General features: G+C 46.9%; 1 protein-coding gene across 7 annotated transcripts in view; it reads left to right on the plus strand.

Annotated features, from left to right (window-relative positions):
• The window catches only part of UBE4B (ubiquitination factor E4B), a 121,560-nt gene extending 94,103 nt beyond the window's left edge, over positions 1-27,457 (plus strand). For 3 of the 7 annotated variants that reach the window (XM_023258089.2, XM_023258090.2, XM_023258092.2), the window contains 9 exons: positions 691-789; positions 1,688-1,923; positions 9,340-9,466; positions 11,388-11,532; positions 16,056-16,190; positions 18,933-19,124; positions 24,901-25,154; positions 25,591-25,737; positions 26,054-27,457. In XM_023258089.2, coding sequence (XP_023113857.2) covers positions 691-789; positions 1,688-1,923; positions 9,340-9,466; positions 11,388-11,532; positions 16,056-16,190; positions 18,933-19,124; positions 24,901-25,154; positions 25,591-25,737; positions 26,054-26,375 — 1,657 coding nt within the window. In that variant the 3' untranslated portion in view covers positions 26,376-27,457. The remainder of the gene's footprint in view (positions 1-690; positions 790-1,687; positions 1,924-9,339; positions 9,467-11,387; positions 11,533-16,055; positions 16,191-18,932; positions 19,125-24,900; positions 25,155-25,590; positions 25,738-26,053) is intronic. The other 4 variants (XM_006934267.5, XM_019836116.3, XM_003989476.6 and 1 more) reach the window with 2 other exon arrangements.
• Positions 27,458-27,679: the final 222 nt, after the last annotated feature.

Here is a 27,679-nt window from a genome sequence, read left to right on the forward strand (position 1 = left end):
CTTAATCCGTTCTTTAATTTCTAGATTGTACTCTATACAGACTACAAGATTAGTAATAGTTTGGATTCCTCGTAATTACAGTAAGAAGGGAATGTCCGCACCTATTACTTAAATTTTGACCTAGCACTTTTTTACCAACTGGCTGTAGATTGACAGAAAAGGAAATCCCTAAGTTAGAAACTAAACACCGGAGATAACCAGCTATTAGGTAGGCCCTTTAAGCACCGGGTCCAAGAAGATACTCAGCCAGTCATTATTATTTTATTGTTACTACGAAATCTCCGGGTCACCGAAGTGGGTGAGGTTGACCCAAGGCCCTCTGTAGGAGTGGAAAATATTATTTAAAGTATATCTGTATCTCTTTTGTCTCAACACAGCTTGAGTTGCATAAAATGGCCAAATATGACCCTTTTATTTCTTTCGCATTTGATTACATTAACCTTAACAGAAAGTCAACAGAAGGAGACATTTCTCGTGCCTGCCCTCGTATGCCCGCTGTCCTCATTCCTCCCTGCTCATTTCTGGTTCTGGTCTCTTAGCTTGTATCCTTTTCCCATAGCTATATTATATAGAAGGAGGTCCCCCCCCCCCCCAATAAAATACTTATCCATAATGGTCACGTGATGTTCCTTATAGTTTCCGGTCCCAGGTTTTTGTTTTTATAACTTGTGCTTTTATTCTCTTTGACAGCATAACACTGCCTTTAAATTCAGATGTCCCCAAGGTTTTTGCAGCATTGCCTGAGTTTTATGTAGAAGATGTTGCTGAATTTTTATTTTTTATTGTACAGTAAGTGCCTTTGACATACTCCATCGCTCTAATGTGTTTTCATGCATAATGTGTACATTGTATTATGAACTGTATTGCCAACCTCCATTTTATGCCTGAAATTCTGTGTGATGGCTGTAACCGAATGCTTCCTGGAGACTGGAAAAATAAATCCGACCGTGGCACGAAGCCAGTTCCAATAATATCTTCAAGACAGAAGCAGGATTAACAATGCTGCTAAGAATGTACTCGGTGAAAATTGAGTTGAATTTCTAATAATTGAGTATGTGTTTCTGAGAAACAGAAGGAGCAAACAGTTTATAAATATCTAAGTGAACATTCAAAAGCCAGAAATACCCGTATCTGTATTTTTGTACCAAAATTTTTCTCAATTATAAAATTGGAGAAAGCTTACAAAGAAGTGGTTTGAGTTTATAATTGACATTTGAGGGTTTTTTTAAAAAAAAAACAAAAAAAAAACAAAAAACAGCTATCAAAAAAATTTGTTGGGGCACTTGGCTGGCTGAGTCAGTGGATCATGCAACCCCTGATCTCAGTGTTATGAGTTCAAGTCCCTCACTGGGTGTAGCGACTACTTAAAAATACAGTCTTTAAAAAAAATTTTTTTAAGTCCTTTTGGTAGCAAAGATCTTTTGTAAAGTCTACCTCATAATTTAATCATGGCTTTGGCTTATTTCCTTAAACGTAATAAGTTAATATGACTTGCTTCAGCCGGTAGACCCAATAGATTTGAAACCTATCTGTTATAAAGTAAACAGTCACTTGAAACTCCGCAAGTTCAAGGTACTTCAGTATCTTGACTCCTTGACTATTGGCCCCTTCCCTACTTAATGATCCCAGCATCCAGTCAGGTGGAGTTTTTCGAAGCTTTATTTCTTGCTCTTTTTGCCTTCTTCAGATACTCTCCTCAGGTGCTTTATGAGCCCTGTACTCAGGACATTGTGATGTTCCTCGTTGTGATGTTGTGTAACCAGAACTATATCCGAAATCCATATCTGGTGGCCAAACTAGTAGAAGTCATGTTTATGACCAACCCTGCTGTTCAGCCACGAACCCAGAAGTTTTTTGAAATGATTGAAAACCATCCTCTCTCCACCAAATTGTTGGTCCCTTCACTGATGAAGTTTTATACAGGTAAGTTTCAAGTATTCAGGTGGGCAAGGTCGTCTAAAGCTAGTGGACGGAGTTACTCTAAAGCTGGTAGCTAATATCCCGGTGGCCACGTACAGGTGTGACCTACTAGCCCACCGCTGACAGAGCATGTGCTGTTGCTTAATTTTCCCCGAATAGTGGAGATCCCACATTGACCGTTCTACGCACAAGTCCCTGATGGTGCAGCAGGATCCACGGTAAGCCACGTGGTTAACACTGAGCTCGGACTGGTGTCGACCGCACGGATCAGTTGTTTTGTCTGGAATCCTCTGGCTCATTCTAGCTTTGAGCTTTCAGAGCACGGGTCAGACAGGGAGCTTACTACAAATGTTTCTTCTTGAACCCCACTCGAATCAATGGAATCGGGATACTGGGGAGCATTCTCTCATTCGCTCTTGTCTACACATATTTGCTGAGTGCCTGGTAATCACCAGGCGCCGCCGTTCTGGGTGCTGGGTTTTATGCGGGTGGACAAGACCCGAGGACACATCAGACACCGTCCTCCACTTCTGGATTGGGTGGATTCTGAATTTTTATGTTTAATTGGGCTTTTGAACTGCAGATATGCTTGCATGAAGCTGATTACCTTGGGACCAATTCACCTGTCTGCCAGCAAAGGCGTAAGATTGTCCCAATGCCACATTTTCCTTCCAGTTTGTACATTTTGTAGGAAAGGAAGTGTGTTCTGTCTTCTGTCTGTCTCAACTTCTGTTGAAGCTAGCCCATTCTGGGCACTCCGTAAGTGTCCTGAGCATACAGTAGAATGTACTTTCCATGCTCTTGGAAGAAACACGGGTCATCCAAGAGTACAGCTGCTTGCTGTTTGGTGCAGCGACCAAAGTTTGAGGATTCCTCTGCGTTCAGTGACAGCCATCCCCTCCCTGACAACCAAGATCTACTCCTGCGCGTTGGGGGCTGGTGCTGTCACCTGTCCTTTCACTTCTGAGGGTTCCAGCAGTCTCTCTACCTCCTTTCGCCTTTGTCACTATTGCTTTGTAATATCTAATAAGAGTCTCTCTGGGGCGCCTGGATGGCTCCCGTCGGTAGAGCATGATCTATGATAGAAGAATCGGTAAACTCTTGATCTATAGGTCAAGTTCAAGCCCCACTTTGGGTATAGAGATTACTTTTAAAAAAAGAGAAAAAACAGTTTCTGTCCTTCCCAGCCTACCTGTTATCATCTTACACCTAAAGTAGGTAGATGAGCATCTTGAAGTTTTGTTAACATCCTCACTTTGACAACAGCAGAGAGCACTCCTGGGTCAAAAGCCTCTTCCTGGCTCCCCAGTCCTCCTCCTTCATTCTTTAGCCCTGGTGGGGCAGGGCCTCCCTCCCTGGGAAAGAGGGCCATTCAAGTGCAAATGATGAGTTACACGTGTACAGGACAGGACCTTCTTCAGTGCCTTGCACACATCAGACTTCGTTGAAGATAATTCTGCATTTCTTTTTTTTTTTTTTTTTGTAAGTTTATTTATTTTGAGAGAAAGCTCAAGTGCAAGTTGGGAGGGGCAGAGAGAGAGGGAGAGGGAGAGAATCCCAAGCAGGCTCCATGCCATCAGTGCAGAGCACAGTGAGGGATTTGAACCCACGAACTGTAAGATCGTGACCCAAGCCAAAGTCAAGAGTCAGATGTTTAACCAACTGAGCCACCCAGGCGCCCTGAAGATAGTTCTGCATTTCTTAAAATAGCATAAGGGACCTCTTTTCACCTATTTGTTTTTTAATTTATTTTTTAAGAAGAGACTACCTGGTTGTAGCTAATAACGTAGTTGCCGAGAAACACATTAACCTGCAAATACCTCTTTCATTTCCCCCATAGCTAGTGGGCAGCTATGAAACTCTTTGAGAATGTAAATTGGTAAAACCTTTCCGGAGGGCAATTTGGCAGTCCACACCAGAAGCCCTAAAAATTTATAGATCCCGCATATCAGTCAGGGTCCAGTAAGGAAGACAGAAACATGCCAGTTATTTTCACAGAATTGAGTATGTACAGAAGGCCCTGGAACAATGTGGGAGTTAGGAGCACGCCCCACACGGTCAAAAATCTACATTTAACTCCCCCAAAGTTCATTATTAAAGCCTACTGTTGACCAGAAGCCTTATCAAGAACAGTCAATTGACACATCTTCTGTATACGTATTAAATGCTGTATTGTTACCATAAAGTAAGCTAGAGAAAAAGAGTGTTACAGAAAAATTGTAAGGAAAATACGTTTACAGTCCTGTGTGTGTTTTTATTGAAAAGACCACGTAAGTGGACCCGTGCAGTTCAAACCCATGTTGTTCAAGGATCAGCTGTACAAGGACCTGGGCAAACGGAAGACAGAGAGGCAAATAAGGGACTTTGGGGTGAAAGGCAGAGTGTAGGTGCAGAAGTGGCAGAGCTGGGGGCACTGAGGCAAGAGGCTGCAGGTAGTAAAATCTAGCGGCGCGGATGAGGGCTTGGCCAGGCCTCTCAGCAACGACAGCGGCCATCTGGCCTCTCTGAGGGTGTGCAGGCTGGCTAGTGCCGCGAGCCCTGAACAGAGCTGGAAACCGGAAGCGGCTGCTGGGCAGGAGAACCTTTGCTGACCGGAGCAGCCAGCCTACCCCCAGGTCCAAGCCCCTTCTCTCCTTCAGGTTTCCGGTTCTTCTGCAGCGCCCCCTGTTGGCGAACCCAACAGAGGGCCAGCTGGCCAGGGGAAGCCTGCAGAGTCCCAGCCCCAGCGTCACAAAGCCATAAAGGGTGGATTGGGGGCTGAGGGACAGCAGCTACGTAAACAGCTCACCCTTTTGAATGTGAACTTAATTTCTAGTCATCTGTTCTACGGGGAGAATTGTAAATGTACGTATGTGTTTATAGTGATCATTACTGCAGCATCGTTTACGGTGCAGTATAGTGAAAATTCGTAAAACTGCCTAAACGTCTGCCAGCTGTGGATAAAGTAAATTAGGTATCCGATAGTGGGTCTCTCTGAGCTATGAAAGATGATGTGTTATTTACAGTAAATGGTGAAGCGATTAAAGACAGCGTCCAGTAATGAAACAGTATGTACACAATGACCATGTGTTGGTGCCCATGTATGTGATGGAAAACAGTGTGGAAGAACAGATACCAAAATATTAACAGGGAGTCAGTTACTTTTGAGTGGTAGACCTGCGAATGGTTTTCTTTCTTTTTCTTTTTTAAAAATTGTCTGAACTTGGGGCACCTGGGTGCCTCAGTTTGTTGAGCATCTGACTTTGGCTCAGGTCATGATCTCCTGGTTTGTGGGTTCGAGCCCCACATCGGGCTCCACGCTAGCAGTGTGGAGCCTGTTTGGGATTCTCTCTCTCTGCCCCTCCCCTGCTCACTGACTCTCTTTCAAAATAAATAAACTTAAAAAAAAAATCTGAACTTAATTATTCTGCAGTAAACATGTATTGTTAGTATTAAAAACAAAAGTTGTTTAGTTAAGTGTATTTTTAAAATTTTTTTTTAATGTTTATTCTTGAGAGAGAGAGAGAGAGAGAGAGAGAGAGAGAGAGGAGTGGGGGAGGGGAAGAAAGAGAGGGAGACACAGAATCCGAAGCAGGCTCCAGGCTCTAAGCTGTCAGCGCAGAGCCTGATGCGGGGCTCAAACTCATGAACTGCAAGATCACGACCTGAGCCGACGCCAGACGCTTAACTGACTGAGCCATCCAGGCGCCCCTAGTGAAATGTGTTTTATACTCAGTGCCCTGAGCCTGTCACTGGGACTTTGGCATAAAGCCTGGGGGCGGAGTATAAGCTTGTGCCAAGGGCCGGGCTTCTTCCTGGGAGACCAGTGCTGGTCTTGGTGGAACCCCACTGGCAGGATCGCAGGATCGGCTGGATGAGTGGTGTTCTCCCGTTCCCTTTGCCACCAGGCAGTGTACCGTCTGGCCCCGGACCACACCTGCAGTCCTAGATAGATGATACCCGCACTAATAATAGCTGCCGTTTATTGAATACTTTCTAATCCTTTCACTTAATCTGCACAGCCGTCCTCAAGATGGGTCCTATAAATATCTCCATGTTACAAATGAGGAACCTGAAGCTTAGAAAGGTCAAGCAGCTTGCTGAAGGTCAGCAGCTAGTGAGTGGCAGTAACCTCTGCAGTTGGGACCTTGGCACAGGTGCTCCTGACTGCCGTGCCGTGACTGCTGTGGTCACGTGGGACCGGTGCCGAGAGAACCCTGCGGTGGGGCATCCGAGGCAGCCCTCCACTCGTGTCTGAAGCCCCATAATAAGACCTGCTGACCTGGGTCCTGACTCTTAGGCGTGAATTAGAGATCGCTGTATGGAACGAGCTCCTCTTTTCTGCCCCAAGAGACTATCCTGGCTTAGGAGATGCTGAAGATCAAGTTTTTATTTCAAAAAGAAAATTAAGCTTCAAAATCAGAGTATTTTATTTGTATCAGCAGTCAGTTCCTTAAGGAGCAGCGTTCCCCACCTGGCTGCTCAGAACCTGGAAGAACACTGATAACTAAGACGTATTTCAAGACTGTCCTCTTCCCCAGGCCGAGCTGCATTGGCAAAGCCAGCATTAGCCCTAGTAGATTCACTCACTAATTCTACAAATGTTTGTGAAGCTCCTATAGTGTGTCAGCCCTGGTTTTGATGGTAAGGCCTAGTGGTGAAGATGTCACACAATCGCCGCTTTTGTGAGTCAGGCGTTCTAGTTGGGAGACGGACGTTGAACCAATAAATAAGATCCTTTCAGACAGTGGGTGTGGGAGGAGGGCATGATGCTACTTTAAGAAGCGTAGTCAGGGAAGGTCTAATGAGACAAAAGAGTGAATCACACGAAGGTCTCAGCCACAGTGTGGCAGACAACCAAGCCAGCACGTGTAAAGGCCCTGAGGGCTGGGCAGTTTAATGAACTGAACAAGAAGACCTGCAGGGGGGAGCATGGTGAGTAGTGGGGGAGTGAGGCCAGCCAGTGTCTGGTTCATTACAGACCTCTTAGAACTTGGACTTGGGAAATAGAACTTGGGCTGCTGCAGTTTTGCGGGAGCATTAGGAGTGAAATTTATAAAATGTTGGGAGAGGTGTATATTGATCATAAGTTAACAGTCATTACCGGGCTTCTGCAGCGCTCAGGATGTGGTGCGGGTATGATGGGCGACTTCAAGGATACGGGACGCTCTGTATCAGCCCCCAGTGTCTTTCCCAAATAGACGCTGTTTAAATCAGCTCTCCACACTTTATTTCACACTTTCATACAGTGAATAAAATGACACTTAGTTCATTGTAAAGAAAGTTTGACCTCATGAAGATGTGTAAGTGCTTTTAGGTCTTTGTATGGTAGGTGTTACCTTTTGCCTTTCATTTTTAAATTCTTGTCACAAAAATGTGTTCTTTGCAAAATATAGAAAATGCCAAAAAGAAGATAAAAGTTATTGATAATCTCTGTATTCAGAATCTCTGTTAACATTTTGCTCTATATTTTTTCAGCCAACTTACGTATATGTAAATTGTGTGCGTGCGTGCATGCGTGTGTGTGTGTGTGTGTGTGTGTGTGCACACGGCACAGGCTTTAAATATGACTGGCCCCATTTGGTAGCCTGTGGTTTTCTTTCTTTCTTTCTTTTGTAATTTTTTTAATGTTTATTCATTTTTGAGAGACAGAGATAGAGCATGAGCGGGGGAGGGGCAGAGAGCGAGAGGGAGATTCAGAATCAGAAGCAGCCTCCAGACTCTGAGCTATCAGCACAGAGCCTGACTTGAGGCTCGAACCCACAGACTGTGAGATCATGACCTGAGCTGAAGTTGGACGTTCAACCAGCTGAGCCACCCAGGCGCCCCGGTAGCCTGTGGTTTTCGCCTATAATATCACAAATACTTTTTCATGTTCTCTGTTGGGCATTTGCATTTATATCTTTTCCCTAATACAAATAGTACTTTAAAGAGTATCCTGGGAGATGTTTGAACATGCCAGCGTATGTTTTCTGGAATAGAGTTGGTGGGTCAGAGAGATGGGCTTATCGATAGCTTGTGATACATTGTTGTCACAAGCTTGTGATACAATGTTGTCACATTGCCTTCAAGGGATCATATTGCTGTTCATTCCCACCAGCAGTCAGAGGGTAACTTTCTCCCACATGCTCACAGGGTCTTTTTTATAATATCTGCCAAGTTGATAGGTTAAGAAAAATGGCATCTTATTTTAATTCCCGTTTTTAACTTTTTCGTGAGCCTTATTGTGTTTACCTGACAGCTTTCCCTTTTTTTAAAACTTGTCATAAATTCAGGAACTTCTCATGCTTAAGCTATTTGTCTTTGGAAAACTAAGCTTGATCTTTGTTCCATTTTAACAATATATGGATGTTGGTAAATGAGCAGTGAATACATAGGGTTTTACTATGCTTTTCTCTACTTTGGTAATGTGTTTGAAAATGTTAATTATCAAAAGTATTTAAAATAATACAAACATATTACAAACATATTGCAGGTTTGGATCCAGGCCACTGCAATAAAGCAAATCTCAGCATAAAGAGAGGCAGGTTAATTTTTTGGTTTCCCAGTGCATGTGAAAGTTATTTATACTATCGTCTGTTAAGTGTACATTTTCACTGTGTCTAAAAAGCCAATGTATATATCTTAATTTAAAAATATTTTATTGATGGGACGCCTGGGTGGCTCGGTCGGTTAAGCATCTGGACTTCAGCTCAAGTCATGATCTCACGGTTTGTGGGTTCAGGCTCCACATCAGGCTCTGTGCTGACAGCTCGGGGCCTGGAGCCTGCTTCTGATTCTGTCTCTCCCCCTCTCTCTGCCCCTCCCCTGCTCACGCTCTCTGTCTCTCAAAAGTGATTTAAAAAAATGTTAAAAAAATAAAAATCTTATTTTAAAAAATAAAAATATTTTATTGCTAAAAATGGTATCATCTGAGCTTTCAGTGAGTCGTGATACCTATCACAGGTCACCGTAACCAATATAATAATAATGAAAAAGTTTGAGATATTGCAGGAATTACCAAACGTGAGACAGGAAGTGACCAAATGCTGTCGGAAAAATGGTGCCGATAGACTTGGCGTGACACAGGGTTGCTACAAACCTTCAATTTGTAAAAAAAAAAAACCAAAAAAAAACCACGATAAAATGAGGTAGGCCTGTAGTCAGATTTAATAGGTATGTGGCCCCTAAGAAAACTTAACCCATTTCTTTTCTCGTCCTTGGCGAGTTGACGCTATGCTGGTGGCATTTTCGAGCCCGATTCATTTTGGTATCGTGCCACTGCCAGAGCTTCTCTGCGAAGCTTGTGTCCTTAGAATCACCTCATACAAGCTCTGTCTTGCCCTTACGTACGAGATACAGCTGCGCATACAGATTCGTATTCACATCGTGGCCACAGTAACTGCTTTCTGAAAGGTAAGACTGTATCCGTCCTTCAATGCCTTTGTCTTTCTTCTTTAGATGTGGAGCATACCGGAGCCACCAGCGAGTTCTACGACAAGTTTACCATTCGCTATCACATTAGCACCATTTTCAAGAGCCTTTGGCAAAACATAGCTCACCATGGCACCTTCATGGAGGAATTCAAGTGAGTATCTGGCCCCTGATACTCACAGAGCAAGTCACAGCTTGCTGTCTTGCAAACCACAGGTAGGGTGGCTGCTTAAGAGCTTTCATAGCTGGTTCTTATTGACTGTTTGTTTGATCTCAGCCTCCTTTAAGTTTTCTAGGTGGTTCTGGTACATGAGAGCAGGGTTATTGAAATGTCTGTGCTGGCCAGACTTTGCTGAACTTTAGATTTGTTGACATACTTCGGGGATGGTATGTATACATTAAAGAAAGAATTTATAAATATTCGGAGATGATGTGTTAAGTGTCTTTTGCTGTTTCTGTGATTACGGTGTGAAGCGAAGTTGTCAGAATGACTGGAACCAGATCTTCGAATGTTCTGGAATCTGATGTCACGCTTTAGATGAGAAATGTTAGGAAGACTTTAGATTTGGAAGCGGTCAGGTTGGGGTTATTATTTCCAATGTCATTCTTTGTAACAAGGCCCTAAACCTTGACTAAGGACCTTTCATTACCTACCTGGAATTTTAGTGACTACTTTAACCCGGACTTTAGTAATTTTGCTTAAATTACTTAAAAATTTTTTTTCTTAATGTTTATTTTTTAGAGGGAGAGACAGAGTGTGAGCAGGGGAAGGGCAGAGAGAGAGAGAGGGAGACACAGAATCTGAAGCAGGCTCCAGGCTCTGAGCTGTCAGCACAGAGTTCAAACTCACAAACTGTGAGGTTGTGACCTGAGCCAAAGTCAGACACTCAACTGACTGAGCCACCCAGGCGCCCTTCGTCTAAATTACTTTAAACAGAAAGGTGCTTGAGAAAGAAAATGGATGAAAATGTTGAACTTTCAAATTATTCTTAAGAAATTTTATCCCATCTACTTGGATCTTTTGCAAACCGTATTAGAGCTTTGATTAAATCCAGTTGTCGCTTGTTAACTAAGTCACTAGTCGACAATATTTGTTAGCCGTTTGCTAGGTAACTTTCTGCAGAGTGAACTCTTTAAGCCAATTCTTTTCGTGAGCTGCTCTTCTGGTCAGAATTGTGTTCCAGCAAACCCCGGCACAAGTTTAGACCAGACAGGCCCACGGCTTGATTTGCGTGGTGCTGAGTTGGGAGTGGTCTTCCTGAACTTGCCTTGTTCCTGAAATCCAGGCTTCCTGCCTCCTGATTACGCAGCGATAGAACCCGAAGGGTGTGTGGCACTCTTTTTCTCTACAAATCTTGCAGTTATGAAGCCTAACGGTGCACTCAAATCTCTATGCACGAGCGAGCCCTCCGTTATAACGGGATATGCAGGACAGTTTTACAGATTGGAAGCTTCAAGGTCTAGAAAGTGAATTAATAGCCTCCTTTATCAATGTTACAGCTGCCGACTTTTCTTCAACGTCTTTCTTTATAATGAAGAATAACTGTATGAGTAATTCTCTTGTCCCTTATATGTGGGTAATTATTTATACTTTCTTTGTATCTTGGTGAGTTTAAGCATATTTTCTAGTCTGGAAGAGTGTCTTCTCGACTTCAGATCATTGAGAGAATGAGCCAGGGATGTGTTAGTAAACCTGCTCTCTGAAGAGGTGGAGAAAATTCAGCCTTTGCTGGTTTTCTCGGGTGTAAATACTTCCAGCGTGGCTAAATTTAAGCTGCCAAGGGAGTCTGCTCACAAAATTCTGAAATACTAGTAATTGGCTCTCATCAACCGTGCAAGGTGCCTCCGGCACACCACTGAAATGAGCTCATCACAGTTAATTAAAAGGAATAGCAAGACCCAGGGAGAGACTCCGTAGTCCTTGACCTCCACAGTGCTTGAGTGCTGGCCCGGGAGGCAGTCTTACAGGGCCAGATGGTTGGCATTTAGGGCAGAGGCCCATTTTCTTTGGGATCTGCTGCGGCACTTTGCTTCGGCAAGAGGTCTGACCGTGTGCAATGTAATTGCTTTTCCAGTTCGGGGAAGCAGTTTGTGCGCTACATAAACATGCTGATAAATGACACGACGTTTTTGCTCGATGAAAGTCTGGAGTCTCTGAAGCGGATCCATGAAGTGCAAGAAGAGATGAAGAACAAAGACCAGTGGGACCAGCTGCCCCGGGTGAGGACACGGCGCAGGCGCTCGGACGGCGGAGCCGGAAAACCGCCTCGGCCCCTGGGCAGGGCTCTGCCCGGGGCCTCGTTCGTGGGCCCTGCTGACTTAGATGTGACGTACTTGTCATTGCTTGTCACCTCGCACCTGCGGGCTTCCGTGAAGTTGATCCGGGTTCAGGGGAGGAGTGAGCTTAAACACTCCATCTAAAGCTAAGAAGCGAGTCGAGAAGTCTTTCAACATGCGTTCTCCTGCCTTCTTAGTTTTAAAGGGCTTTTTTGGAGAAGAGCTTTTATTGTCTGACTGTGTTGTTGATGTCAGTTTATGAAAGTAGGAAATAAATCTCTAGAATTCTGTGCCAGACAAGCATTTGATTTGCTCACAGCATCTCCTTTAGACAGCTATGTGAATCATGCAGGATTCTGGTGGGGTTTTTTTTCCTTCTGGTTGATCTTGGTTTTATATTTGGTTATTAGTGGAAGAGAGTGTCGTTTTGCCAGGTTCCATGACATGGTGACATGGTGACGTGACAGCACACTGGCACGCTTTTCTGACACTGCAGCCATTTAGACGGTTCCCCGATCAGTTACTTCGCTCTTGACAACTACTGGGGACTTGGTATCTTGGTTCCTTCTGTTCCCGGGCTCAGAATCAGAACTGCTTCCCCAAAGGAGTTCTCCTCGGAGAGGGGACTTGGTATCTTGGTTCCTTCTGTTCCCGGGCTCAGAATCAGAACTGCTTCCCCAAAGGAGTTCTCCTGGGAGAGGAGGGAGCACTGTTGTTTCTTTACTTGCAGTAGCATTCTCAGCGTGAAAATACTGTCGAGCTTAATGCCGCACAGTCAAAAAGTATCTTAAGATACATAAGCACTTATGAAAGCACACTTAGGAGGTGTTTTTATTCCAAGCGTTCCTGCAGCTGTGGTGAGAATTTTACGACTTGCTGTAGCTTAGCCAGCGTGCTTACACTACAGACTGAAGCCTTCCGGGGGCTTTGCAGGGCCCGTGAATGCTGGATGCCCGAGTCCAGGCCGCCACACTGCTGGACCCCCTCTCTTTGTATTCTTGAGATAACGTGGTGGTTGTCTTCTTTTTCCTCGGCACTGCCCTGGCATCCACTGGAGTCTCACCTACCGTCTACCCTCGTATTCGTTTCTAAACACTCTTTAAACTCTTTTTCCTGTGGTGCCTCCGAAGCTTCCCTCCTGCACCTCCCCATCTCCCCCGGGCAAGAGTCGGCCCAGACCTGATGTTTCACGCCTCCCCACAGTAGCTCTCGGGAGTCCTTCCAAGCTTTTGTCCCATTCCAGTCTGTTGGCTCCAATCTGGACCGGTCCCCGGGCCCTCGCAGAACACGCTGGGCAAACAGATGAGGCCTAGCCGAAAGAGGTGCAACTTTGGAGCCGAGGGCACCTAGGTTTGAGGACTGATGCCACCACGCATTCAGAGTTCCCGAATCTGTTTCCTTGTCCCTGAAGCAGAGATGATCCCTGCTTTGCGGAAAAACTAGGAGGAGGGATGGTGGATGTCGCGAACCCAGCTCAGCACTGGCGCTCGGGATGTGTAGCTCTCCTTGTTTCATTTGGCTCAAGTCATTCTTTCTGTCCCGAATTCTCTGCTTGCCGTTCTTATGTATGAAGATCCTACCCATTCTTTACACAAGGCCTTGTGCAGGTATTCCCTCATGGTTGGACTGCCCCAGCCAGAGCCGCCCCAAGCCCTCCCCTTGCTCTATGCTTCTGTAGCACCCTCTCGGTGTCGCTTGTGATGCTTGTCTTAGACCAGCTTCTGTCGTAGATGTTGGGATACGGGTCTGTGGCACGTGGTCCCATTCACGGTCGGTGCTCAGTAGCGTTTGCTTAGGAGATAACTCAACAGTTCCTATTGATTTTGCCGTGTCCGTGGATGAGAAAGCGGCATAAATAGTTCCAATCAAGTGCTATTTCAGAAATACGTCTGTTGGATTTTGAAGTCCCTTCCTGCCACCCACCTCCCTGCCTGCTGCTCCGAATGCTGGGGGACTCCGCTGCTCAGCCCTCAGGCTCCTCCCCTCCTCTCTCCGCTCTCGCTGCCGAGGCTGGTGTTTCTCAGGTGCTCGGTGGAATTTCGGTGTGGTAATAATTCTTTATCACGGAAGACCGCACCATACGTCGCAGGACATTTGGCATCTCTGGCTCGCGCCCATTTAATGCCAGTGAGGTACCCTCTTACCCCGAGTCATCAGGCAGCCGGAAACACTCCCGCACGTGGCCTGATGCCCCCAGTTGGAAATCACTGCTAGATGAGTGATCACTATCATCTATTCCCAGCGGCTTTGATGGTCGTTATTCTAAAGATTCTGGAACATGTCTCCTCAGTTCCTATCTCTCCTGACGCCAGACCTGCTTCACTAGCTGTTGACTTGCTCCTCTGCCCAGTGGTCTCATAGTATCCCTTGACGAGGGGGGGCCACATCTCCTCTCCAGGTCTGCCCAACCTCATTGAGGGACAGCTACATTCTTTTTTTCTTTTTTTAACTTTTTTTTAATCTTTATTTTTGAGAGAGAGAGATACAGAGTGTGAGTGGGGAGAGGGGGGCCCGGGCAGAGAGAGAGGGAGACACAGAATGTGAAGCAGGCTCCAGGCTCTGAGCTGTCAGCACAGAGCCCGACGCGGGGCTCGAACTCACAAACTCTAAGATCATGACCTGAGCCAAAGTTGGATGCTTAACCGACTGAGCCACCCAGGCGCAAGGGACAACTACATTCTGTTGATTGCTCTGACCCAACACTTTGGAGTCCTCCTTGATTCTTCTCTCTCAGCAAGTGCCCCAAGGCTGTATCTTTTTTTTTTTTTTTTTTTTTTTTAATTTGAGAGAGAGAGAGAGAGCGCACAAGCAGGGGGGCGGGTCAGAGGTAGAGAAAGAGAGAGAGACTCTTAAGCAGGCGCCACTGCTCAGTGCAGTGCCCAACATGGGGTTTGATCCCATGATCCTGGGATCATGACCTGAGTTGAAATCAAGAGTTGGACGCTCAACCGACTGAGCCACCCAGGAGCCCCAGGCTCTATCTTGAGCTATACCCATGTCTGACCTCCTCTCTTTCCCCTACCTCTAGACCGTATCTCGCCTGGCTTGCTGTCGCCCCTCTCACCGGTCTCTCGCCACCTTTGTCGTGTCCATACCAGAGGGATGCCGTTAAACCTGTTTGCTCGTTATCGCCGCTTGACTCAGAACTCTTCCCGGTTTCCCTTCTCACTCAGAGTCCAGACCCGAATTAGAGTGGGCCCCTGGCCCCACCCTTTTCCTCTTCCCTCCCCCTCCCCCAACCACACGGGCCTTCTTGCCCCAGATTTCTGCTGGCTCGCTTCCTTCAGATACCCACTTAAATGCCCCCTTCTCAGAGGCCATCCCTGACCGCTTTCCTTCTCATTCTGCTCTATTTGTCTCCATCACTCGCAGACTTACCGTGTATCTGGAAGCATGTTTGCATACTGCTTATCTCTTCCCTGCCCTGCAGTCTGGGCTCCGTGAGGCTTGCGGGCCTCTTGGTCTCGTTCTATACTCTTATCACCAGAGCCGAAAGGTGGGCCTGGCCTGGAGGAGGGCCCGGACGCCAGGTCTGGACGAGTGCATGCGACACGCAGACGCGCATTGCACTCGTTCTCACTTCATTGTTCTCGTGTCTTCCTGCTCCAGCATGTTGCGTAGGCGCAGTCTTGACTGAGGGGCAGTGGGCAGGCCACCCAGCATCATCGCAGAACCTCCCCCAGGCACCCACTCAGGGCACTTACCCTAGGGGCACTCGTTGGGGGACTTCAGCTGTCCTGGCTCTTGCCCCTCCCCCTCTACGTAAAGTAAACCAGCCTCTGAGCCGTGATGTAAGGATTTCAGTCTTCCCTGATGTTTCTGTGGCTTTTCTCCATCCCAGAGCCTTCAGGGCCCCACTTGCTTTCCCCATGACTCAGAGACCTTCTCATCTTGGTTCCCAGCCCATGGCAGAGTTGAAGGACAAGGACGGTGCCGGAGGCAAGAATGCTGACCGTTGTCGGGGCTGACAGCCTGACGAAACTCAGAACCTTTTAGCGATCTGTAGGCGCTCCATGTAGGGGCAAAACCTATTGGCCGCGGTGTCGGAGCAGAACACGTCCATGTTCTCACAATAATGATGGCTGCCAGTTGTTATTAAGGGGAACGAGCTCTCCTTCGTTAGCAACCACGTGTATCGGGTGTGATGAAAGAATCAGTTATTTCATCCCGCACAGAACATGAACGTGACTTCTTTTATCATTGAGGAAGCCCAGTCGCGTGGAAGTGAAATAATGGGCCACGGCCACCGTACTCAGAGGCCTAGAGAGTTCTGATGCTGAAAGGAATGAACTGTACCTTATCTGGAAAATTCTCTGCTTTGGGTTGTTCCCATTCCCTCGGCATGTTGGCTTTGCTGCGCCCTTGTCCCATTAGGAGCGGACTGTATTTTCCATCACGCTCGGCATGCCAGTGAGCTCACGGCCAATACTGACCTTGGCTTGGCGTCTGCTCCGTGTTTCCTATAGGATCAGCAGCAAGCCCGTCAGTCCCAGCTTGCTCAGGACGAACGTGTTTCACGCTCCTATCTCGCCCTGGCGACAGAAACCGTGGACATGTTCCATATCCTCACCAAGCAGGTCCAGAAGCCATTCCTCAGACCGGTGAGTGGAAGCTTCGGGGTGTTTGTTTTGCATGTCGGATTCCATAGTCAGGCTCCGGCACCTGTAACTAAAGGTGGTTGTGGAGATCCTGGACGTTGCAGCTCACAGCCCCTAAGTGAAATTTTGATACTGGTTTTGTTCGCAGTTATGTGAGGTGATAAAGCACTCTGAGGATAGACGGAAGTCTACAAACAGTCTTTTCCAAGATAACTCAATTCGCTTTCTGCTTACAGAGCACACGGGATCACTAATGTTGAGGCTGTGACATATTTTTATCATGATCGATTCCTGTATTGTATCTCTATGAGACATAGAAAGTAACGCCAGTTGGAAATTAGAGTCTATCAAGTAGAAATCACTGATACTGGGTAAGATCTTCGGTTCTCCTAGCTGTAGCTTTGCTACACTCAAGAAGCCAAAGGGTAACGAGAGACATAATTACGGTTTATGACAGATCAAAGGTAGTCAAAACATTTGGCCTTGATATTATTAATAAGATCGGAGTCCTGTTTTTGAAATGGAAACTGAGCCACATGACCGAAGATCGCTGCTTGGTGTTGGAGCTGCCGCACGGCACAGAAGCTTTATGGTGTGGCCAGGATAAGGGTCGTGAGGAAGGCCAAGAAGGGGCCGGGAGCCGGTGGTTAATTACCTGGCAATATGGACAGGCTGACAATGGAATGTAACTTGGTTACTCATTTCCTCCAATTTCCACGTTCGCCGCTTCATTCAACAGTATCGCCACACCCTGGCCTGTGTGCATCTCAGCAAGGAGCCCCCCCCCCCCCATTTTCCATTTCACATCTATTTATAAAAGAGCCGTGGAAGGTGAAACAAAACTGAGCTCACTATTGAAAGCACGCGGACACCACGACTAACTTAAACAAGATAGTTCAGACCCTTGCTTCCCTGGGGTTGGCAAATGGAAATCCTTTCAACTTTTTCTACGGAGGCCAGAGAGTAAGTTATTAGGCATCGTGGGCCGTACAGCCTGTCCCAGCTACTCAGCTGTGCTGTTGCAGCACGTAAGCGGCCACAGACAATATAGAAACCAGTAAGCGTGGCTGTGTTTCAGTAAAACTTTATGAAAACAAGCATCAGGTCAGATTTGGCCCGCAGGTAGCAGTTTGCCAATCCCGGCACCAAACCACATTTTATTTTACGTTCAGTGACCCCAAATCAGCAAGTCTTTGATTGTTAGGGAACTGTAATAAATTATTTGAGACTAAATTGTCATAGAGCCTATTTTTGGTTCTGAGTTCTTCATTTTTAAAGGAATTTATTGAAAGCAAAGTCTAATGTTTTCACGTCAACTAAAATTAATTGTTTTCAAGGCCTACTTTTTAAAAAAATTTTGTCCATTTATTTTGAGAGAGAGATAGCATAAGCGAGAGCTCAAGTGGAGGAGGAGCAGAGAGAGAGGGAGAGAGAAAGAATCCCAAACAGGGTCCACATTGTCAGCACAGAGCCCAGCAGGGGGCTCGAACTCACAAACTGCGAAATCATGACCTGAGCCGAAATCGAGAGCCGGACGCTCAACCGACTGAGCCACCCAGGTGCCCCTCAAGGCCGTTCCTTGACCTGAGCTATCTGCGTGCCTTGGCCGTAGCCTTCCACACGCACTCTTTGCCTGTGCCTGCTTCGATGCATCCTTTTCCTTTGCCACACAGTTTCGCCTTCTTCACTGGCTAACTCAAACCTCTCCCACTTGGGGAAAAATAAAACCCTGCCAACGATATCCTGTCCTTATCACTCCTGTATTCCACAGTTTCCTAACAGTCAAATACAGGAGCGCTTTACTTTGTGCAAAGCAGGTTCTCGAAAAGCCAAATTTCAGTTGGAGGTGTATAAGTCCAATCATTAAATGTAATGAAAACCTTGTTCTGTGACTTTTTTTTTTTTTTTTTTTTTTTTAATGGCCTGATACTGTCTAACCCGAGGCAGGATTCCTCCTGCAGGTTTGCTTGAAGCACACGTGCCCTACTGTACTAAGTACTGGGACATCGGGTGGGTTCTTGCATATTGTTTATATTGGCTACTGGTTTCATTTAAGTGTGCTTTGTCTCTCACCCGCCACATTTAAGATGATTTAAGGCATAAACTTTATCTTCTGCTGCTTCTGCATTTCTCCTCTCTTGGCCTCTGATAATAAGAACGGTGCACCCTGTCGGAACTGTCAGGCGCTTTTGAAATTTAGAAAAATAATGCATCAGGGCGCCTGGCTGGCTCAGTTCAGTGGAGCATGCGACTCTTGACCTCGGGGTCATGAGTTCGAGCCCCATGTTGAGTGTAGAGGTTACTTAAAAGTAAAATCTTAAAAGGAAAGAAAACGAATGCACATACAATGGCGGCTAAATGAACATACCAAAAATTTCTTTGACTTATGTTATGATGATGGGATTCTGAGTGATTTTCCCTCTTACCTACTTCTCAATGAATTTGGAGTAATCCTTGTTTTTTGTCACCGAAAGCATGAATTTAAAGCAAAGGTCGCCCTTCCGTTGATATTTGTAGATATTCCATCAACCTGCAACGTTATTAAGTGTTAGAATTATCGGGTTAGAGATGGGGAGTAAAGAAAATTTTGAGCGGAACGTTCTTCAGCTTACGATCCACGGCACATATAAGGGATTCTCTGCAGATTAATCCGGCCCATTCCTGTTCCTCCGCTGAGATGGGAGTTTTGGTCCTTCTCGCTTGTCTCAACAGCTTGAATTCTCCTATTACCCTGTGATTTCCTAGGAGCTGGGACCCCGACTGGCTGCAATGCTCAACTTTAATCTTCAGCAACTCTGTGGCCCCAAGTGCCGGGACCTGAAAGTAGAAAACCCTGAGAAATACGGCTTTGAACCAAAGAAGCTGTTGGACCAACTGACAGATATTTACCTGCAGCTGGACTGTGCCCGGTTCGCCAAAGCCATTGCTGACGACCAGGTCGGTGCCCGGGGGGGGTGGGGGGGGGGCAGGCCATTTCGGGGGGAGGCCGGGGTTCAGGCTGCTGAGCTGGGCGACCAGAGGTGGCGTCTCTGTGGACTTCCGGGCAGACCCTGTGCAGTGACGTACCCACCTGTCCCTGGATTTTCCCCACTTGAAATCAGAAAGGCGATACTTTTTAAATTGTGGTTTGGGAAGTTTTTAGTCGGCAAATGGAAATAATCACCACCGCGGCCAGGGGAGCTTGTCTGACGTAAACGAAGATGGATCAGCTCTTTTTCATTGGGTGTAAAAGAGCTGACTTGGCTCCCAGATACGTCTCCAGTGGAGTTCTTAGCCCGTCCTGCTACGAGCAGCAGGCCCATTACCTTCCCACAGAGGCCCGGCTTTCCCAGGGCTCCAAGGCTGCTTCCCAGGCCTTCGCTTTAGTGCTGCCGCCGTTGTGATTCCAGGTTCCAGACCTCGTGGGGTGATCTTCGTAGTCTTCTCTCTCCTTTATTCCTCGTGTCCCCCGTGAAGACGCCGTTTGGCGCTTGGCATTTCCGCAGCTGCCGATGTGGTCCAGCCCCACCCCCTTCTGACTTCTCTCCCTCCATGTTCTTCTGGCCCACGTCATACCAGCGTCATAAGAGCTGATTGTTTATCAACCGAATACCAAGTTTTAACCACTTGGCGTATTTTTGTTGATGTGGTCCTCACAAAATCCTGTGGTGTAGGTTCTATTAGATTCCTCATTTTTACATGAGGAAACTGAGGCACAGAGAGTTGAAGTGGCTTGCTCCCGGTGGCGCCCGTGCCGTGGGATAGAGGCAGGATTCAGACCCAGTCAGTCTGGCCCTGAGCCTATATTCCCAGCCCCTCTGCTTTCTGCTTAAAATGCCCCAAAATTCCACACTCACCTGTGTCTCCATCTTCGTTCACACTCTCTCTCCAAATATTACTCACGTTTCAGGTTAACCAGCAGTAGGGATTCTAGAAGGTTCTTTACCCATATCTCATCCAAAGGAATCATAGAAAAATAAGGAAATAGCAGGTATTATTTTTTTAATGTTTCTTTTGAGAGAGAGCATGTGTGCCCATGTGCAGGGGAGAGGGAGAGAGAGAATCCCAAGCAGGCCCCACACTGTCAGTGCAGAGCCCGGCACAGGGCCCGATCCCACAACCTGAGCTGAAATCGAGTCGTACGCTTAACCAGCCGAGCCACCCAGGCACCCCTAGGTACTGATTGTTTGTTTGTTTGTTTAATAACAGCTCTATTGAGATATAATTCACGTATGTGGGTACTTTGGGACGTAAGCAAGAGAGGTGGTCTTGACAAAGTGCCTGCAAAGGAAAAAAAACACGTCTGAAGCAGTTTTTCCATAGAAAGTAGTGTATCAGAGGGGCTTAAGAGTTTGCCGTTATTGGGGCGCCTGGGTGGCGCAGTCGGTTAAGCGTCCGACTTCAGCCAGGTCACGATCTCGCGGTCCGTGAGTTCGAGCCCCGCGTCAGGCTCTGGGCTGATGGCTCAGAGCCTGGAGCCTGTTTCCGATTCTGTGTCTCCCTCTCTCTCTGCCCCTTCCCCGTTCATGCTCTGTCTCTCTCTGTCCCAAAAATAAATAAACGTTGAAAAAAAATTAAAAAAAAGAGTTTGCCGTTATTGTGGGGAGGGGCTAAGATGTGTTTCTAGCCTACAGCCTGTGATACCGCACATTTCTAGAACTATGGAAGGGAAGTGGTAGTCTGGAGGGAGAGAGAGGAAAGGGGGAAGTACCCCCATCCAGAGTGGGGTGTCTGCTTGGGGAGCAGGCCGGCTGCGGCTGGGCTTCTCTAGCCTCGCCAGAGGTCAGGGTGCTAAAAGTCCCCAGAGACTCTCGCGCTTTTACTGTAAGCGACTCGGGAGAGTCATTAAGTGTGGTCTCGCTGTGGCTGCCACATCACAAGTGGTTAACATCACAAACTTTGCAGTGTGAATAAACACGGCGAGACAGTGAAAACCAAGTGGGGGACGATACCCGGTAAGGCCTGTGGATTGTCGTGGTGGCCTGTGGTGGCACCTGGCTTGCGTCACAGATGGCAGTTTCTGCCCAGTGGTGCATGGGTTCTCTTGAGTGTGTAAACAGCCCTGTTCTTCCAGACTCAGGAAGCAAACGCACACGAGTGCCAGTGTCCCAATGTAGAGAATAGTGTTTTAAGTGGATTTCTTGGCTTTCTTTTACGGTGTGGTATTTGTTCTGATCGCTGGGTATTTTCCTCTTACATTGGTTGTAAGCTGATTAGAGTCCTGAGGATCATTTGGAAGAGGGTTTGAGGACTGGGGAAGAAAGGGTGGAAGTCTACAAAGCTCCAGAGGAGCAAGAATTGCAATTTTCTCCTTCGGGAGCAGCGGCCTTGGTTTGGTCTGGTGTGTGCGGGAAGACAAAGGATGAAGAAAAGGGCAGCCATGCGAGGAAGGAAGAGCTTCTCTCCCCGCCAACCAAGAATGGGCTAAGCACGCGTGTCCAGGGCGCCTGGGTGGTTCAGTCAGTTAAGCGTCGGACTCTTGATTTCAACTCAGGTCATGATTTTAGGGTTTGTGAGATTGGTCCCTGTCAGCGCAGAGCCTGCTTGGGATTCTCTCTCTCCTGCTCTCTCTGCCTCTCCCCCGCTTTCTCTCTCTCTCTCTCTCTTTCTCTTTTTCTCTCTAAAACTAAATAACCACTAAAAAAAAAAAAAAAAAAAAAAAGATAAAGAGCCTATCTGAAGTCACATTTCTCCCATCCAGTCTTTCCTTTTTTTTTTTAATTGAGGTGAAATTCACATAACATAAGGCTAACCATTTTATTATTTTTTAATGTTTATGTATTTATTTTGAGAGAGAGAGCTCAAGCAGGGGAGAGGCAAAGAGAGGAGAGGGAGAATCCCAAGAAGGCTCTGCGCCGTCAGCACAGAGCCTGACGTGCGGCTTGATCTCTATGAACCATGAGATCGTGACCAGAGCCGAAATCAAGAGTCAGACCCTCAACCAGCTGAGCCACCCGGTGCCCCAAGATTAACCATTTTAAAGTAGTACATTCACAGTGTTATGAAGCCATCACCTCTTTCTAGTTCCGACATTTTATCCAAACATACCCTCAAAAAGAAATGCCATATTCATTATGCGGTCACTGTCCATCCCCGCCCCTTTGCCCCAGCCCTCGGCAACCATTAATCTGCTTTCTGTCTCCATTTTACATAATTTTGGATTTACCTGTTTGCCTATTCTGGATATTTCACGTAAATGGAATAAGATAATACACTACCTTTTGTGTCTGGCCTCTTTCATTTAGCATAATGTTTTTGAGGTTCATTCATGTACATGGCCTACTGGCTCATTCCTTTTTGTGGCCCAGTGAGATCTCATTATGTGAATACTCCACGATTTGTTTCTCCATTCATCCATTGGTGGACATTTGAGTTGTTTCCAACTTTTGGCTATTATAAATGTGGCTGCTCGGAGTGTTTGTGATGAAACACTAGAATACCTGTCTGTAATTCTTTTGTGTATATACTTAGCAGCAAAATTGCTGAGTCATATGGTGATACTACATTTAACTTCTTGAGGAAATGCCGCATTGTGTTCTACGGTGTACGAACGGATCATGTACAACTGTTCTAATTTCGATTTCTTCATTCTCACCAACGCTTGTTATTTTTTCGTGGTTTTTTTTTTTTTTTTTTTAAATAGTTACTCTAGTGGGAGTGAAATGGTACTTCGCTGTGGTTCTGGTTTACATTTTCATACTGACAAATAGTGTTGAACATCTTTCCATGTGCTTCTTGGCCATTTGTATACCTTCTTTGGAGAAATGTCTGTCCAAGTCCTTCTCCATTTTTTTTAAATGGATTATGTTTCTGTTGTTGAAGAGTAAGAGTAAGAGTAAGAGTTTTTTTTATATATTCTCGATACAAGACCTTTATCGATTTGTAAATCGATATTTACACGATATTTACACGATTTGTAAATATTTGTAAATATTTTCACATCTGAGTTTAGAATGACTCTGGAACATCTTTGAGGTCAAGAGCAGCGTCTTTACTGCATCTCTCACCCAACCCACATCAGACTCGAAGCGACAGCTTAGAAACGTGCATTTGCTCCAGGCACTGACACCGTTGCTCCTAGAGGCTGAATGCCACGTCCCCTCGGTGCGGGCTCCCTTTGATTTCTAACAATGCTCACCACGCTGCTCTTAGAAGTTGACTTATAAGCAAGCATAAGTTGTTAAAAAGTCGTCATCTTTTAAGAAACAGAACGGGTGATGCTTCACGAGGGTGGCCAGGTGGCTCCTTGTTACAAAGAGAAGTTCAAGGTGAAACCGCCTCTGATGTAGCAGTGCCCAACCAGCACAAGCCCCTGTGCAAAATATTTTCATTTTGCCCTTCCAACCTCTTATTCTATGACCTTTTGGCCACTTCTCCTCTGCGCCCCTTCCCAAAGAGACGGAGACTGGCTTCCGGTTCATGATAAGTAGATGTCAGATAAGGTAACTGCTGGGTCAGTACAGTAATTTGGTTTCAGAAAACTATACTGGAGGCTCTCCGAACTTTTCAGGATTGTGCAAGATGGCTTTCAGGGTTTCCGCTAGGTCGAGGCCAGCGTTCGCCCTTCCCTCTGTCTCCCCCTCAGGCGCATGAAAGTAACAGGGGGCATGGGTGCCTGTGAAGACAGGAAGTGAACACGTGCACTTTCTTAGAGACTGAGGTTTACAGAGGAAAGAAGAAAGATGGAGGAATTTCAGTTCTGCACTCTAAGAGAATACAGACCCTGAGACGAATTCATCCTGCAGACGTTCGTCTGAGTCCTTGGATGGGAAGGACCGCTCAGCGGGTTACGATGCTGTCCTTGGAGTCTTGATCGGTCCCCTCCTCCGTCTGGATCACTGTCACTGAACTGACAAGTGGCCAGTGTTTTTGCCAGAAATGCAAATTAGGATATACTCTGATATTTTGAAATGGCAATGATTTATATGAATTAGGTACCTGTGAGGTGGGTGTCACCACCCCCATTTTACACCCAAGGAAACTGGGGCTCAGAGGGGTGTGCCTAAGACCACCCAGCGCTCGAGGAGACGGTGGAGCCAGAATTCGAGTCCCACTGCAGCTGTGGGCACTTGTCCTCTAGACCGTCCCCCGTGCTCCTGTCAGCAGAGCACCCGACACTTCAGCGTTGAGCTGAGAGATTGACCTCGAACGGGAGAAAGCTCCTGTCGACTGGGAACCGGGCCGGGCTGTTCTCACCATGTCTGCCTTTAGAGGAAAGAGCCGCCGTTTGCTGCCAGGGCCCAGTGCCTTTCGAGGCCTCAGACAGACTCGATTTTCAATTTCTTTTTAACATTTACATTTCAAAAGAAATGAATGTTTACTGTAAGATAATTCCACTATTTAAAAATTCCCCTCATTTGCCTCACTCCTGAAGCCCTCCTCAGAGGTAATGACCTTGTACAGTTTGATACGTATATTCCAGTCTTCCTGCGTTCATAGCCATGTGAGAGTGTTATCATTTCAGGGCTGTTTTATTTTTTCACGTTTAGTTTTCAGAGGCGGGGAGGGGCCCAGAGGGGAGGGGGTCAGAGGATCCGCTCTGAGCTGACAGCCCAGAGCCTGACACGGGGCCCGAACCCGTGAGCCGTGAGATCGTGGCCCGAGCTGAAGTCGGATGCTTCATCGACTGAGCCCCCCAGAAGCTCCTACATGGGTCGTACTTTAGGCGTTTTCTGCAGCTTGTGTTTTTCCGCTTAAAATGTATTTGTCTCCCGTCGTCTTTCCTCACTTGCAGAGATCCTACAGCAAAGAGCTGTTTGAGGAAGTGATCTCGAAGATGCGGAAGGCAGGGATCAAATCCACAATAGCCATCGAGAAGTTTAAACTCCTAGCTGAGAAGGTGGAGGAGATAGTAGCCAAGAACGCACGCGCAGAAATCGACTACAGCGACGCCCCAGACGAGTTCAGAGGCAAGCGGACCGCTCTTTCCCTGCCGAATTCTTTGATTGGAGTTACCTCGAAACACGTAACACAAAAAGACCGCATTCGGTGCTTTTCCTTTTTTTATGGTGCGCTAGAGTTGCTCCTTGAGGCACGCTCTCTGAAATCACATTTGCCTACTTTTGGTTTCTGTTATCGATTAGAAGCGAAAAGAAAGTCCTCGTCTTGATTTCAAACTAGGAGACCGCCGGGATGATTCCAGGATCAGCCTTGCCTTGGCAGGAGGGGATTTGCTGCAAGTCCCCAGATGCGGGAGCTTCCTGCATGGCCCTGGTCCTTCTCCCCTGTTCTCGCCCCCCAGCTGTAGCTGACGAGAGTGCCCTCCCCTCCACCAGGGGCGCCGGGTGTGCCTCTGTCTTATGCTGACTTCCAGCTAAACTTGGGGGCCTAGTAGGACCATGCGAAGCAGGACAGGCTTTGTTTCGCTCTCATTTTCAGTTTTCGGCTCTGTGAGTAGAGTTTGCTCTTGGCTTTGTCTCCGCAGACCCTCTGATGGACACCCTGATGACCGACCCGGTGCGGCTGCCCTCCGGCACCATCATGGACCGCTCCATCATCCTGCGGCACCTGCTCAACTCCCCTACGGACCCCTTCAACCGCCAGATGCTGACAGAGAGCATGCTGGAACCAGGTAGAGGAGGGCGCGGCGAGAGTCACAGTGCCCGAGGCCGCCGGGCCCAGCTGTGGCACCCGAGTCGTGTGTCCGAGATTAATCGGAAGGGGAGATCTATCGAATCCAGAAGCCACACGGCGTCTGACGCTCGATGGAAAAGACACAAAACATCCTTTGCCCCTTTTTCCGCCGCCGGAGCCTGGGCCTTCCCCAGGCTTCGTGTCAGCGAGGGAGTGAAGGGCCTTGTCTTTCCGCGTACACAGACCTGCACGCAGCGGCCCCCGGGAGGAGCCCTCCCGCCTGGGGCATTAATCCTCTCCTTTTCTTTTCCCAGTGCCAGAACTGAAAGAACAGATTCACGCCTGGATGAGAGAGAAACAGAACAGCGATCATTAAACCGCCCCCCCCCCCCCGTGCCCACCCTCTGCTCGAGGCCAAGGCCAGCCAGGCAAGCAGAAGCAGCGTCGGTGGCGGATATGCTGTTCAGATGTTGGAGGCCCAGCGCGGCGGGAGACCCCGAGAGCCCACCCAGAGCGACCAGACGGTGGAGATCTGCAAGGTCACGGAGGAGGAGAGGAGCCCGAGTCCTGTACATATATTTAAGTGACACACATGGTCAAAAGCTTGAGGGACACACTTTACGATGGCTTGTGTAATAAAACTCGTCCTTCTTACGTCCCCATTTGGGGCTTTTGCGACGGAAGTCTCTGAGTGATTGATGACAGATGGGTCTGGACAGCATCCCCTTCGTCCTTATTTACCCCCTAAACCCGATACCCGTTGATTTGATTGTGATTAGAGAACCTTGGACATTTTGCTGCTAAAGAATCCTTGCCCTGCCCCCCTCCTGACCCTCCTTGCACTGCTGTGGATTTTTTTAAGAGAAGCAAAAACAAAAATAAACTCCTTCCCCCACTGGCCCTCCAAACATATACTCTGTGAGAGAATTGTGCCTGCAACAAAGTGTTCATCCTGGGATCGTATTTTTATATCATATTCACATATTTGTTTTTTTAATTGGTGTTAGATGACATGATTAATAAAAAAGGCAAGCTATTTTCAGAATTTGAATTTCAGTTTTTATTTTTATTTTTTCCTTTTGAAATGTCCCTTTAAAGTTTTTTTGTTTTTTTGTTTTTGTCTTTTTTTTTTTATTCTGAACGAAATGAGAATCTGTCACTCTGGTCCTTGTAGTAAGGCCTCTATTAGGGATCTGAGGAACAGTACAGCCGAGGAAGTGTTCAAGTGTATCAGGATTTACATGACTTATGGATTTTTTTGGGGGGGGGAGGTAAGGAGGGTGGGGGACGATTCAAAACCATTACAGGTATCCTAGGGGGGAAAATCAACTCCTCAACCCTGGAGTCTGCGGGTTCGAGGCAGGGGTCGTTTGTATGACGTGTCCTTTGGGGCTTGGCCTTACCAAAGCAAAAAGGGGGTGCAGGAAACGTGGATGTGTCTGCTTGTAAAAACACACAGACAAACACACCTACACGCGCACAGAAACACGAGACTTTTTGTATGACTGCTCCCGACTTAACATACTTGAATTCTTGAATTTCCTTTGGGGTAAAAAAAAGGATCTGAAACCATAAAGTGTTTTGAAGAAATTAAGCTACGGAAACATACTTTCTTTTTCTTTTCCTTTTTTCCCCCCTCCCCCCCCCCCAACAGACCATGTCCTCTGTTCAATTCCTAACGCAAACTACAATAAATGGTGATACACATTCAGAAGGAACCTTCTTGGAGTCTCTTCTTTTTGTGGAAACCAAAGGGGTGGGTGAGGAACGAGAGCCAAATGAGTCTGCATGTGGCGAAGTCTCTCGTCTGCCACCCGTTCGGAGTTGCTACTTTGAAAACAAAATCTTGCGCGTTCTGCGTCCGTCCCGAGGCTCCGTCCGGTCCTCGCTCGGTTCACTGTGCAGGTGTGCGTGGGGGTTGAGACTTGTCATGTTCAGTC

The sequence above is a fragment of the Felis catus genome, chromosome C1, assembly GCF_018350175.1.
Source record: "Felis catus isolate Fca126 chromosome C1, F.catus_Fca126_mat1.0, whole genome shotgun sequence".
NCBI classification, from domain to species: domain Eukaryota; kingdom Metazoa; phylum Chordata; class Mammalia; order Carnivora; family Felidae; genus Felis; species Felis catus.